The sequence below is a fragment of the Tachypleus tridentatus genome, chromosome 7 (assembly GCF_004210375.1).
Source record: "Tachypleus tridentatus isolate NWPU-2018 chromosome 7, ASM421037v1, whole genome shotgun sequence".
NCBI lineage: Eukaryota > Metazoa > Arthropoda > Merostomata > Xiphosura > Limulidae > Tachypleus > Tachypleus tridentatus.
Genome location: NC_134831.1, coordinates 127,522,936 through 127,537,447, shown reverse-complemented (window position 1 = coordinate 127,537,447; position 14,512 = coordinate 127,522,936). Strand labels below are relative to the sequence as shown.

The 14,512-nt window shown below is 33.8% G+C and overlaps 1 protein-coding gene across 3 annotated transcripts in view; it reads left to right on the top strand.

Annotated features, from left to right (window-relative positions):
- LOC143256558 (uncharacterized) overlaps positions 1–2,953 on the top strand; it is a 108,761-nt gene extending 105,808 nt beyond the window's left edge. For all 3 annotated transcript variants that reach the window (XM_076513923.1, XM_076513922.1, XM_076513924.1), the window contains one exon: positions 598–2,953. In XM_076513923.1, coding sequence (XP_076370038.1) covers positions 598–875 — 278 coding nt within the window. In that variant the 3' untranslated portion in view covers positions 876–2,953. The remainder of the gene's footprint in view (positions 1–597) is intronic.
- Positions 2,954–14,512: the final 11,559 nt, after the last annotated feature.

Sequence of the window (14,512 nt, the reverse complement as noted above, 5' to 3'; positions counted from 1 at the left end):
GAAATATGGCCAATGTAAGCCAATTTATACTAAAATGTCTCACAAAACATGGCGTCGCATAATATTATGAAGCGAGAATGAGGGACAGCACACAGATACACTGGATACATAAGATATATGGATGGGCAGGGACTTACGGGCCACCCTGTATATATAATATATCAAATACGTTTATGACCAAAATTTGTAAAGCATGCATCAAGGGGGGGGGAAGGAGGTTAAAAAGAGTGAAAGGGTTGAAATGAAGATCTCAAAAATTCCCCCCGAATTGGAATACGTTTGATTTGTAAATATTCTGTTTTATTTATTGTCCTACATTACTTTAGTATGTTTGATACGCCGATAAAAATTGAAATGAAAAGAAACCCCACTTATTGCTTGAATAATAACTGTAATAGAAAATGTTACAAAAACACTAACTTTTTATCTTCTTAATCTATTTATTCTGAGAATCCTTTTATTTTTGCGATTAAGATAAATGATTTGTTATTTTTTCCCATAATAAAGTTTCTCTTTTTTTCATATTATCATTATTCATACACGTTGGTCTTCATTTTCTTTAAATAAAAATAAATCTTTTTTTTTTTTTTTTGTCAGACGCGTTATTAAAGTTACCAGGGAAAGAAAAATTCTTTGAAGATGAAGAAACTGCGTCGTTCACCGACAGAAGAGGAGAAATACAAGTTTTGCCTCAAAGCGTCAAAAGTGATTTATATCCTATTGTAACTAATAGCACTATTTTTCTTAAAAACATAGACATGACAGAGAGTTGTGCGACGGTTCTCTCGCAGGGTGAAGAAAACACAGAACATGTGTGTTTTAGTGATTCTTGCGCAGAAAGCTTTTGTTCTTCGACCCGAAGCCTTAATTGCTGAGTTTATAAGAAAACGTAAAAAGACATTACGAAGTATTTTGTATTTCACTCGATGAAATCCAACAGTTGGATTTAATTTGTTTTTTCTCGTTTGTATATATTGTACTGCAAGTTGGAAACTTTGTGCGTAGTAACGGACTTTTTGTCTGTATTTACAAGTAATCATTTCATTGTAAAAATGGCAGCATTTATTATTTTGATTAGTATAGCCCCAAATAACAAGAAAGTTATATATATATAGTAATAAAATACTTGCATATTTTTCATACTAGATACGTGTAATAGTCAGCTATATTGTTAAGACTTGCCTCAGTTAGAAAGTTATTTCGTTATTATGGCTTTGTGACAACCTACAAACAGTGCCCAACCAGCATTATATCTTTTCGGCAATTTCATGGTTTTTTTTTTTTTACGTGTGTTTGCTTAAAATGACCTATGCCATTTATTATGTTTTCAGTCGTGATTTCTTCGATACTTAAGTTGTTTTTTTCTTGTAAAAAGCACACCTTGGTGTTAACGTTTTACTTTTATTTTTAACACTATAGCTTTTGATTTTAGTTTTCGGTTTGTTCATCACATCTGCAATGACATCTGACCAGTTATGGTCACCATATTTAGAAATAGCGCATAGCATTGTTTTATTGCGTATTTAAGATACCAGCATCTTTATTATGCTAGACCAGTGGTTTTTTTCAAACGTTCTCGCCTCGCGTACTATTTTTTTTTTAAATTACAAATCCAGGCCTTTTAAAAAAAAGTAAAAAATCATATTTTAAACACTTACCCATTAATATGAAAAATACGACTTTTTGTTTGTTTGTTCTGGCACGATTGAAGAATATGCGGTAGAATTTTTGTCAATTTTAAGGAAAAAAATATTGGCGAGTCTATGTAGGGAATGCGAAGTGGTGTGTGCACGTATACGTGGAAAGCTCATATAGGACTTATTACACATTTTATGACTTTTTATACTAATTGAGTCATGCACAACCGACATTAGCTTCCAGTACTACAGTTTGAGAATCTCTATTCTACGGTAAATTATTTCAAGAAACTGGGGAACGTCCATTAATTTTTAATTTATATTCTATTAAATTGAAAGTCAAACTTTACAGGCACAATAATGGGACAAAGTTTGAATAAAACTTGCATTTGTCTTCATCTGTCGATAATTTACATAAATCTAATCAATTAACGTCTCACTATTATTTATTTAAATACAACTTTTCCATTTATATGAGTAAGCAATACCTTTCAGTGTGTATATATATGTGTGTGTCGGTGCGTGTTACGTAAGTAGTAGTTGGTTTTGTTGTTACGTCATATTTTGAAACTGACTATCGTTCACACGTAACAAAAATATGTTTCAAATTTCTGCTTTTCACTGTCACATCATAATAGCAGTTTACTGGTGTAAATTTTAATGAACCAGAATACCGTTCCAAAGGTATGTTCGGAAAATATGGCTTAAAAAGTTTAAACAATTTGTGTAATAAATAATGACGTCTACGGTTTCCAGTGAATGTCAAATCTTCATTGAGAAGTTACTCGAAGATCAATCACTTTGAAGAGTGTTCCACCTCAGGCTCTTACACTGCCCGAAGTAAAACATTAGAAGTTAATAATTTATGTAAAAAACGACTGTTATCATTACACTGTAGCTGTTCTTGCGATTCATTGAAAATCTCGAATAACGATTTTTGTTATAAGAAATGTTGTCTAAAATTATTTTTCTGTCAACGACAGCTGTATTAATCTTTTACACTGATGAGAAATAAACTAATTAGACTTTGTTGTTAATGAAATATTCTGTAATACGTCTTCGTGTACATTTGCTAGTTGTATTTTAGAATAATCGTTTCTAGTACAAAATACTCGGGTATTACAGAGTAAAGTGTATGCATTATTATGTAAGATAGCGTAACGTTCTTTAAAGTGAAGCGTATGTGTATTTTATATTAGTCTTGCGATTAAAGGTAGATTCTTTATAAACAAAAATTGAAATTTGTTAGTCTGTGATAGGCAGTTGTGTTGAGTTGTATTTTTGAAATGCAGATAAATCACTTGTCCTTGGTATAATTTTGTTTTGGGTGTCAATTTTGTTATAATAATGTATTTTAATTTATACGTTATTAATTCAAACCTGGGAGTCAGGCATGGCCAGGTGGTTAAGGTACGCGACTCGTAATCCGAGGGTCGCGGGTTCGAATCCCGTCACATCAAACATTTCAGCCGTGGAGGCGTTATAACGTGACGATTCATTCATCTATTCGTTGGTAAAAGAGTAGCCCAAGAATTGGCGGTGGGTAATGATGACTAGTTGCTTTCCCTCTAGTCTTACACTGCTAAATTAAGGACATAGCACAGATTAAGGACTAGCGCAGATAGCACTCGAGTAGCTTTGCATGAAATTCAAAAACCAAACCTGGTACACAGGTCTTTACTTTCTGAGTAGGTGATTCGCTAACATACTGCCTACAGATGAAACTATAGTGTGTCCGGAAATGACGTTAACAGATTTATTAACATTTAATTTCTGAAACCGTTGAAACTCCTGTCAGGCTCGTGTCACGCTACCGTTCAATTCAATGTATGATGCAACGTATTTCCGTTGGTCTAATGAAATTCCAGTAGTCGCTGAAACGAAAACTCAAGGCTCCTGTCACTGAAACATAAGCATACAATTTTGTTAACGCAATTTCCGGTCACCCTGTATATATATATGTAAATACACGTTAATGTTGTGTTCACCTCCTGTGAACACCAATTTGCCTTTCGCACACGTTTTGTTTTTAATTATGTACAGCAATAAACACTGGGTTTTGTCAATTACTATAATTCTCTATTCTTAGTAGTCCGACATGGCCAGATGGTTAAGGCACTCGAGTCGTGGGGGCGTTACAAAGTGATGTTAAATCCCACTATTCGTTGTTAAAAGTGTGGTTCAAGAGGGCTATCTGCGCTAGCCTTCCCTCTAGCCTTACACTGCTAAATTAAAGACATCTAGCGCAGATAGCACTCGAGTAACTTTGCACGAAATTGAAAACAAATCAATCCTTTCTTATCATTAGCTGGGATTACGGATTAGTTTCTCGATTCTCAGACAACGTAACTGAAGTGAAATTCAATCGGAAGAGCCTTAAATAAACATGTTTTATGTTATAATCTTACTTGAAAACATACAGCATCGAATAATTCCAAACAATGTTTTTACTTTTGTGGGTTCACTTAGAACAGTAGTGTCTTAAAAGCTTACAAAAATATTTCAAGTGCACTTTTTTTTTGGGGGGGTATTATTTTTATCTGCGCGTGCAGATTTCTTATCAATAATAGTACGATACCTGTTTTACTTGTCATTATTATTAATCACGTGTTGTATCTCTTGTTTTTTGTCCTGTTCAATAAACTTATAACCACATGTGTGCACATGTATACAAAGGATGTTATACGAGTTTTTAAGCAATAAGTCAGGTTCTGAATATATATATATATATTACTCAATTGTTCTCTTTAGTAAGCGGTGTCTTTTAAATGCAGTTTCTGTATGTTGCTGAGATGTGCATTACTGACTGCAGACAATAAGCTGTATTTGTATGTTGAGCCAAACCCACTCCATCTTATCTACTTCCATTTTATCGGTGATGCATTCTGTTCGATGTACGATTGTTCCATTCTTTTTGTTTCTTTTTTTTTCTTTTTACTGGTTTATTTTGGAGATTTAAGTTGGATACGTATCATTTATAAGGTTTACGGTTTGAGACTGAGCAAGCATTGTTACATGTCTAAAACAACTACTCTGCAATAAACAAAAAACACACTGTCAAATGTGTGATATTACAGCCATTATAAGACTAAACCTTTCCTATAAAATAATTTTTCTCAGGTTCACTTATGGAAATCAGGCATTTGATGATTAATCGTGTGTTGTGAAATGTGAGTGAATAATACAGAAACAAATTCGTTGAAGAGGGGTTATATGAACGGTTTTTAAGAAGAGAAACATTCAGATAGCGAGATTGTTAAACGATGTAGGTCTAAAGGACACAACATGGCCGATGAAGGAATCTTTAGTATTCTCCGAGAAGTTTATGATACCAGTGGACCTCAACATCACAGTTCAAGCTAGCCTGGACCAATGCTTTCACATCTGTAAGGTTAAGACTACGTTTTAAAAATATTTGCCTTGAAAGTGACATATCTTAGAATACCGTTAACAGTATAGTAAACAAGGGATGAAACTGAAAGTGTCACACCTCGAAATGAACGGTTATTCTTGTATGAAAGATAACCAAATTAAATGCAGTCACAGTGACTATATTCGACCAGATATCTGGAAAGTTATGTTAAAGATTCGTAGAAAGTCACAAAAAAGGAATGAAACAATACTAGTATTTCAGAAGTGTCGCTGAAGGGTCATCGCTTTGAAACAGACAAAGAAAAAACTAGTATTTTGATTTTATCATTGTTTCCAGAGTGTTCTGGTGGTCTCACACAGTCTTATCTTTGTTGTCACTTTCAATGAATCAAAATTTAAAGAGGTTCAAATTGTCCAGGAAGCGTGAGTAGTTCTCAGATAAAACATTTATAGTTGGAAAGATAAATAAGCAAGAAAGTAGGCCAGTTAATCTCACCAGGCTGTTACAAATGGAGCAAATGTGTCTCAAAGTGAAACCACTTCGAATTCAGTGGTACATTTGTTTGAAAACTTAGACAACTACAAGAGAAGGCTGCTCTCAATTAATTCAGAGTTGCCGAAATCACAAATTACCTGTTTGAGACCAGATGTTCATAACAGCACGTGGTTTAACAGACTGTTAGACCAAGCTTTACGAGGTCAGCCTGTGCCAGACGTCCAGTCATAACAAGAAATGAAATACAACAGTCCTAAGAATAACGCATAAATGACCATTGACATATAGAGTAATATTAGTTATATATGTGACCTTTCAACTTGAGAGCAGGTAAAAGAGTTAGGGTTACTATAATGATTTCTAGAGAATCTGGAAATAGATCCAACTCTAGCTGTATTCAGAAATAAAAAGTATGTGGTGATGGTGGTGGAGGATTGGTTAGTTGGTTGGTTTGGTGGTTTATGGCGCAAAGCAACAAGGCTATCTGCACCTGGTGGTGGAGAAATGATGCGAGCAGAAATTAACATCGGTGAATTTATGGACCTTTACATTCTAATCAAGGACACATATTATAGGGACAATATCTTATGACTTTTTGTGTTGGCTTCAGCGTGATGAGTGATAATCAACCAAAACTAAACATGCTAGTTGGTAAAAGCAATTCTCGTAGAAGACTAAGCCTTGCCAAATGGAGTGGTTGCACTATCATCAGCCCTCAGTTCTATTGGATATTTGTGAAATGCTTCTGAGAGACTCATCACATTTCACTAATTGGCTACAGCTTCAGAGGAGTGCTACAAGGTACCTTATTGAGATGTTGATTTAAAATTTACAACATCGATGCTAGGCTCTTCTTGTTGTTATTGGCTACCACACATCATATTGATTTATCATCACGAACTGTAAAGAACTAAAGCCACCCTAGCACACTTCATAGAGTTATTTATCATCATGAACTGTAAAGAACTAAAGCCATTTCTAGCGCACTTCATATAGTGATTTATCATCATGAACTGTAAAGAACCAAAGCCATTTCTAGCACACTTCATATAGTGATTTATTATCATGAAATGTAAAGAAGCAAAACCACTTCAAGCACACTTCATATAGTGATTTATCATCATGAACTGTAAAGAACTAAAGCCACTTCTAGCACACTTCATATAGTGATTTATCATCATGAACTGTAAAGAACCAAAGCCACCCTAGCACACTTCATATAGTGATTTATTATCATGAAATGTAAAGAAGCAAAACCACTTCAAGCACACTTCATATAGTGATTTATTATCATGAAATGTAAAGAAGCAAAGCCACTTCTAGCACACTTCATATAGTGATTTACCATCATGAACTGTAAAGAACCAAAGCCACCCTAGCACACTTCATATAGTGATTTATTATCATGAAATGTAAAGAACCAAAACCACTTCAAGCACACTTCATATAGTGATTTATCATCATGAACTGTAAAGAACCAAAGCCACTTCTAGCACACTTCATATAGTGATTTATCATCATGAACTGTAAAGAACCAAAGCCACCCTAGCACACTTCATATAGTGATTTATTATCATGAAATGTAAAGAAGCAAAGCCACTTATACCACACTTCATATAGTGATTTATCATCATGAACTGTAAAGAACTAAAGACATTTCTAGCACACTTCATATAGTGATTTATCATCATGAACTGTAAAGAACCAAAGCCACCCTAGCACACTTCATATAGTGATTTCTTATCATGAACTGTAAAGAACCAAAGTCACTCTAGCACACTTCATATAGTGATTTATTATCATGAAATGTAAAGAAGCAAAGCCACTTCTAGCACACTTCATATAGTGATTTATCATCATGAACTGTAAAGAACCAAAGCCACTTCTAACAGACTTCATATAGTGATTTATTATCATGAAATGTAAAGAACCAAAGCCACCCTAGCACACTTCATATAGTGATTTATTATCATGAAATGTAAAGAAGCAGAGCCACTTCTAGCACACTTCATATAGTGATTTATCATCATGAAATTTCAAGAAGCAAAGCCACCTATAGCACACTTCATATAGTGATTTATCATCATGAAATGTAAAGAACTAAAGCCATTTCTAGCACACTTCATACAGTGATTTATTATCATGAAATGTAAAGAAGCAAAACCACTTCAAGCACACTTCATATAGTGATTTATCATCATGAACTGTAAAGAACTAAAGCCACTTCTAGCACACTTCATGTAGTGATTTATCATCATGAACTGTAAAGAACCAAAGCCACCCTAGCACACTTCATATAGTGATTTATTATCATGAAATTTCAAGAAGCAAAGCCACCCTAGCACACTTCATATAGTGATTTACCATCATGAACTGTAAAGAACCAAAGCCACTTCTAGCACACTTCATATAGTGATTTATTATCATGAAATGTAAAGAACCAAAGCCACTTCTAGCACACTTCATATAGTGATTTATCATCATGAACTGTAAAGAACCAAAGCCACTTCTAGCACACTTCATATAGTGATTTATCATCATGAACTGTAAAGAACCAAAGCCACCCTAGCACACTTCATATAGTGATTTATTATCATGAAATGTAAAGAACCAAAGCCACTTATACCACACTTCATATAGTGATTTATCATCATGAACTGTAAAGAAGCAAAGACACTTCTAGCACACTTCATATAGTGATTTACCATCATGAACTGTAAAGAACCAAAGCCACCCTAGCACACTTCATATAGTGATTTCTTATCATGAACTGTAAAGAACCAAAGTCACTCTAGCACACTTCATATAGTGATTTATTATCATGAAATGTAAAGAACCAAAGCCACTTCTAGCACACTTCATATAGTGATTTATCATCATGAACTGTAAAGAACAAAGCCACTTCTAGCACACTTCATATAGTGATTTATCATCATGAACTGTAAAGAACCAAAGCCACTTCTAGCACACTTCATATAGTGATTTATTATCATGAAATGTAAAGAACCAAAGCCACCCTAGCACACTTCATATAGTGATTTATTATCATGAAATGTAAAGAAGCAGAGCCACTTCTAGCACACTTCATATAGTGATTTATCATCATGAAATTTCAAGAAGCAAAGCCATTTCTAGCACACTTCATACAGTGATTTACCATCATGAACTGTAAAGAAGCAAAGCCACCCTAGCACACTTCATATAGTGATTTATTATCATGAAATGTAAAGAAGCAAAGCCACTTCTAGCACACTTCATATAGTGATTTATCATCATGAACTGTAAAGAACCAAAGCCACCCTAGCACACTTCATATAGTGATTTATCATCATGAACTGTAAAGAACCAAAGCCACCCTAGCACACTTCATATAGTGATTTATTATCATGAAATGTAAAGAACCAAAGCCACTTCTAGCACACTTCATATAGTGATTTATCATCATGAACTGTAAAGAACTAAAGCCATTTCTAGCACACTTCATATAGTGATTTATCATCATGAACTGTAAAGAACTAAAGCCATTTCTAGCACACTTCATATAGTGATTTATTATCATGAAATGTAAAGAAGCAAAGCCATTTCTAGCACACTTCATATAGTGATTTATCATCATGAACTGTAAAAAAGCAAAGCCATTTCTAGCACACTTCATATAGTGATTTATTATCATGAACTGTAAAGAACTAAAGCCACTTCTGGCACACTTCATCTAGTGATTTATCATCATGAATTGTAAAGAACCAAAGTCACTTCTAGCAAACTTCATATAATGATTTATCATCATGAACTGTAAAGAACTAAAGCCACCCTAGCGCACTTCATATAGTGATTGTAAAGAAGCAAAGCCACTTCTAGCACATTCATATAGTGATTTATCATCATGAACTGTAAATAACCAAAACCACTTCTACCAAATGTTCGTTTATGACTCTACGCTGAATGACTACATCATTTCCATTTCAGATCACTTGACACGTCATCATGTGCCCGGTGTGATTGTATGCACATTAACTGAAAGGGTTGATTGATATTATTTTATAACAGTTTTTGTTTTTTGTCATAACATGGTTTTTGATGACTCAGCAGTAAAATTCTGATGTGTAATAATCGCGATACACACAAAGCAGATACCCATTGTGTTACTTTACATTTATACCGTATTTGACAGTAATATGGCTTACTCATATAAGTAGTTAAGGAATGTCATTGTCTGTGTATTTATAATATACCTCCAGTTGTTAGGCGTACTATATCAGTTTCTGTAGCTAATACTACTAGCGTGCCATTAAAAAGGTAACAGCTGTACCCGATACCTTTGGTTTATTATATATATATATATATAATCACTTTTTTTTAACTAGCTGGTCAATTACTCAAAACAGCATTTCTGTTTATACGTTTTCAAAGTCTGCCAAGATATATATGCTCAGTTCTCACCAATATTAAATTTAAAAGAAAAGAAAGTATTATCTACAATAGTGCATTTTTTCCTTTTATACAAGTGGTGACTTCTGGTGAATAGAAATAGAAGTTTCTATACTAGATATTCGTAGCTTTCCTAAACACGTGGACCAAAGTTGGTTTTATACGTTAATTGAAAAATTGTTTTGTATGGTATTAATACTTTTAAATATTAGACGTTACTATTGGGAATAGAAACTACTGGAAGAAACATTTCTTTTAGTTTCATTTACAGATTTATAAGCATAGAGTTTGTAAAACAAACAATTCAAAAACAAAACAAACTCACACGTAAATTATCATGTAGTTTTTAAGATGAAAAATTTTCTAAACATATTCTTCTCCATTGGCTACATAAGTAGATTGTATGTCAAAAAATATATTTTCTACAAATGTTTCTCTAATAGGCAGTATCCGCGAATTTCACAGTCAATTGGATAAGCCTAAACTATCTTTCAAATAATACGTCATATTAATCCAGCGCTCGTTTCTAAGTAGTGGATATGTTACATCAACTAAGAAAATGTATTTTCAGTAAGATTTTCCCGATTTACAAAGACAAACTAACTTATCAAAACGTTTGAATAAAGTTTGGTTTGAATTTCGCGCAAAGCTACTCGAGGGCTATTAGCACTAGTCGTCCCTATATTAGCAGCGTAAGACTAAAGGAAAGGCAGCTTGTCACCACCACCCACCGCCAACTCTTGGACTACTTTTTTTTTTTTTATATATATACAAGTGAATAGTGAATATAACGCCTCCACGGCTGAAAGAGCGATCATGTTTGGTGGGTCATGGATTCGAATCTGCGACCTTCAGATTACAAGTCCAGCGCCCTAATCGCCTGGCCATGCGTTTCAATAAGACAGAAACATAGCGTATATATTTATCAATATTTCCCAGACGTTCATAAGCCTTAAATTATGATAATAAGGTTGGTTATTTATAATAATCTTAACATTTCCAAGCTTTCTTGTAATATCGGCTTTAACTACGTAAACAACTATTTATAGATACTTTTGCAACGGTATGTTGCAAAATTAATTTCAAGCCTTTAGCAGCACGTTGTTGCAACCAATGAAAACGTTTGAAGACGGGAAATAGATTTTCCTTACGTAGAAATGTTATAAACAGTTTGTGTATTTGCCTCACTGGTTTCAGTGCCCTTGACTTTTCCACAAGAAATGTTATGCATATTTCACGGCCATTAAGCTGAAATGTTCTTATGCATGGCAGAAGGTGTGTATATAAATAATGTTATGACATAATTCCTTCGTATAGAAAGGAGAAAAAACTATAGTAAGCGCAAGGTTGCTAAATAAATAAACGAAATAATAGAAATATAAAGCAATAGAACAAAAGTTAATAATGTCATAATTAAGCTCCGTCGGGACTTTAAAATTACATTTTTTTCTCTAGTTAAGCTATTAAGAAACAGCACTATGTTTTTCCCTTTCAAAGAGCTAAAAAGTAGAAAAAACTCATCTGTTTTTTTTTTTAGTTGTGGTAAAAATTTCTGAATTTAAGTAAGGTCATGACCTTAAATTTCAGGTAAGAAGAGATAATTCGTTGATTCTGCTATCCTTCTTTATTAAGATTGTTAAAGTCCAGAAATCTTCAAGAAGATGTTAACATTCCAAAATAATGTTCTTGCGTGCGTGAAGGTATTGGTCATAATTTATATAGTTTAATTTATTTTTCTATATGGTTATTGAATAAATGCCTGGAAGAACATGTTTTTATGAATCAAACAACTTGACGTATTTGGCGGAAACCATTGTTTTGTGTGTGTGTGAGGGGGGGGAATCTAAAATCATTTGAACAACATCTACATAGTGTCAACGGAAAAAAAAACAAGATGGAATTATGAAGTTGTTACATAAGAAAAGGGTAAACACGCCTCAAACATGTCCTTTGATAGTTACCTTTTTGTGTAGAAAAACAAAAATCTTATAAAGCGACACCTCCAGGAGGTTTTCATAGGCACAATATCTACACGTTTGTAAAATATGCCCCTCCTCTCGAAATCGATACAATACTATGGACGTTTAGTTCGCATCATCTCTACCCCTTCAGTAATTCTTAGTACGTTATCTAAAAAGAAATGTAAAAAAAAATATATTAATATTAACTTATTCAACCGGCTTTTTCAGGGCATCTCATGCAGAAAAGGAAGGTTCTTTGATTCTTTTAAGTGGAAGAGGTTTTTATTTAAAAGAATAACTTCGATGCTTTATCCTTCTTTATAACCTTTTGTTATTTGCTAAATTTTGATATCAAAGATCTTTAAGATATGGAATTCAGAACTTAATTATAATGAACGTTTCATTGATTTTGACTCGCTGATTTTGTTCACAGGGTCGCGGGTTTTTCCCAGCCGTGGGGTGTATAATGTGACGGTCAATACAGACGTTCTATAAAGCATCCACGTAAATACAAATAGCATGTACACATAACTACTTCGCCCCATGTTGATGGTGTGTGTGTGTGTGTGTTTCTTTTCATATAGCAAAGCCACCTCAGTTATCTACTGAGTCCACTAAGGGGAATCGAACCCCTGATTTTAGCGTTTTAAATCCGTAGACTTACCGCTGTACCATCGGGGAACCCCTGCTGATGGATTTTAACCGGATTCGTCGTAAAAGATTGTTGGGTCCATGATGAGATACATGCAAATTTGCAGTTTTTATGAGCGTTTATTTTTTTTTTTTTAATCTTTCACAATTACATATAAAGGAAACAATTTCTTCAATAACCATAAACCTACGTAACTTCCTTTCAGGAAATGGGTACTCCAGCTAGTCTGTAATAAAATATATATTTGTTTAAAACAAGAGCCACATTTGGCTATCTGCTGTATTCACCACAAAGAATCAACCCTCGAATTTTAGCATCGTAAGTCCGTAAACTTATCGCTATCCTATCGGAGACCTTGTAATGAAATGTACCACAAATTACTTACTTATATATATATGTATATTTATCGAAGAGATTACTTGAATATAATAAACATCTAGAGAAGTCGGAATCACCAGGGGCTAGAAATACAAAACGATTCATATGTTTATTTTTAAACACCATAAACATATAAACAGTGATTGGTTTCAAGCGTACACTGAAATATCTCAAAACATGTAACTCCGTCAAAATAAATAGAACAAGTAATGATTAATTTCTTCCGGATCTAAGACCCGGAATTTGTATATTTATTACGGTCTCTTCTGCCACTACTCCTATGGTTTGCTTTATTACGTTTTCTGTAACATTTTCGATAAATAAGTTATTTAACAGTTAAACACCCATTAGTTAAAGAACTGAAAACAAACAAAACAACTTTAAGAAATTATGATGTGTCTAGTATTGTTCTGAATTATACGTAAAGAATTAAAGTGAAATTCTCACGAGACCTCGTGTTTACTTTAAAAGTCTCTGTTGGGGTTCGATTTCCGTCGATGACACACCAGATGGGCTGATGTGGCTTTGCTAAAAGAAAACACACACACGCCTTAGAAATTCATGTTGTCATTAGATCTTATGTTGTTAAAATTCGTAATCTGTTTGAAGACGTGTTATATTTTGTATAACACTGACGTGCAATTACCACGCGGTACAAAATCTGACAACAATGAATTGCATACTTGGTAAATTCAAGTTCGATAGGTGGTACCAAACACTATGATGAATTTTCTTTCCAAAAACTTCAGATGTAATAGTTGAGAACAGAAGCACATTATGCTGATATAATAACTGAGTCGCTAAACAATGATTTATAAACATATTGAAGTGATTTGTGTGTGGGGTAAAATCCACATGTCGTACTTGAAGAAAACAGACTAATGTCTTGTCGAAATGTGTAGAACGTTATTTATCAAAATAAATTACTTCGGTTTGTCTGTGGGCTTACAATGCTAGAAACCGGGTTTCAATACCCGTGGTGAGCACATTTTGTGCTCAGTTACAAACATAATTCTTATAAATCACTGTTACTATCTTATTATTATTTCTATATAATATTTCTTCGAACACTCTCATTGATATATATTATCACTACCTCCATTTCAGAGGTTATTCGAAAGTTATCCACACACAATATAGGATCTTATTGAAGCAGCAGCGAGTTCTGTATGATATAACCTGTACATATACAGTTCAAATGGATGTAGTAACCCAGGAGACGTATGAGATTTCCCAGGGCACAATTCAGTGTCGAGGACAATGACACACGTCGCCCTTTATCACAGCAAGGAGGACATATTAAACATGTCATTCACACTTCATTGACCCCTCCCCCCCAACTAAAAAAAAGAAAGAGAGACAGAAGGAGTGAGAGAGATTAAAATTTGTCAAGTTTCGTAGTGTTCGCAAATCGACAGTTATTACGAATATAAAATGTAGGGTATCACTTAAAAATAACAAAAACAACCTTACTTTCAACTATTACGTTTTTTAAATATGGAGAATACTAGGGTTAATATAAAAACGCGGATATCAACTGTACAGAAAATATAAATCTATCATGTGTAAATCATGAGATTTGTCAAAG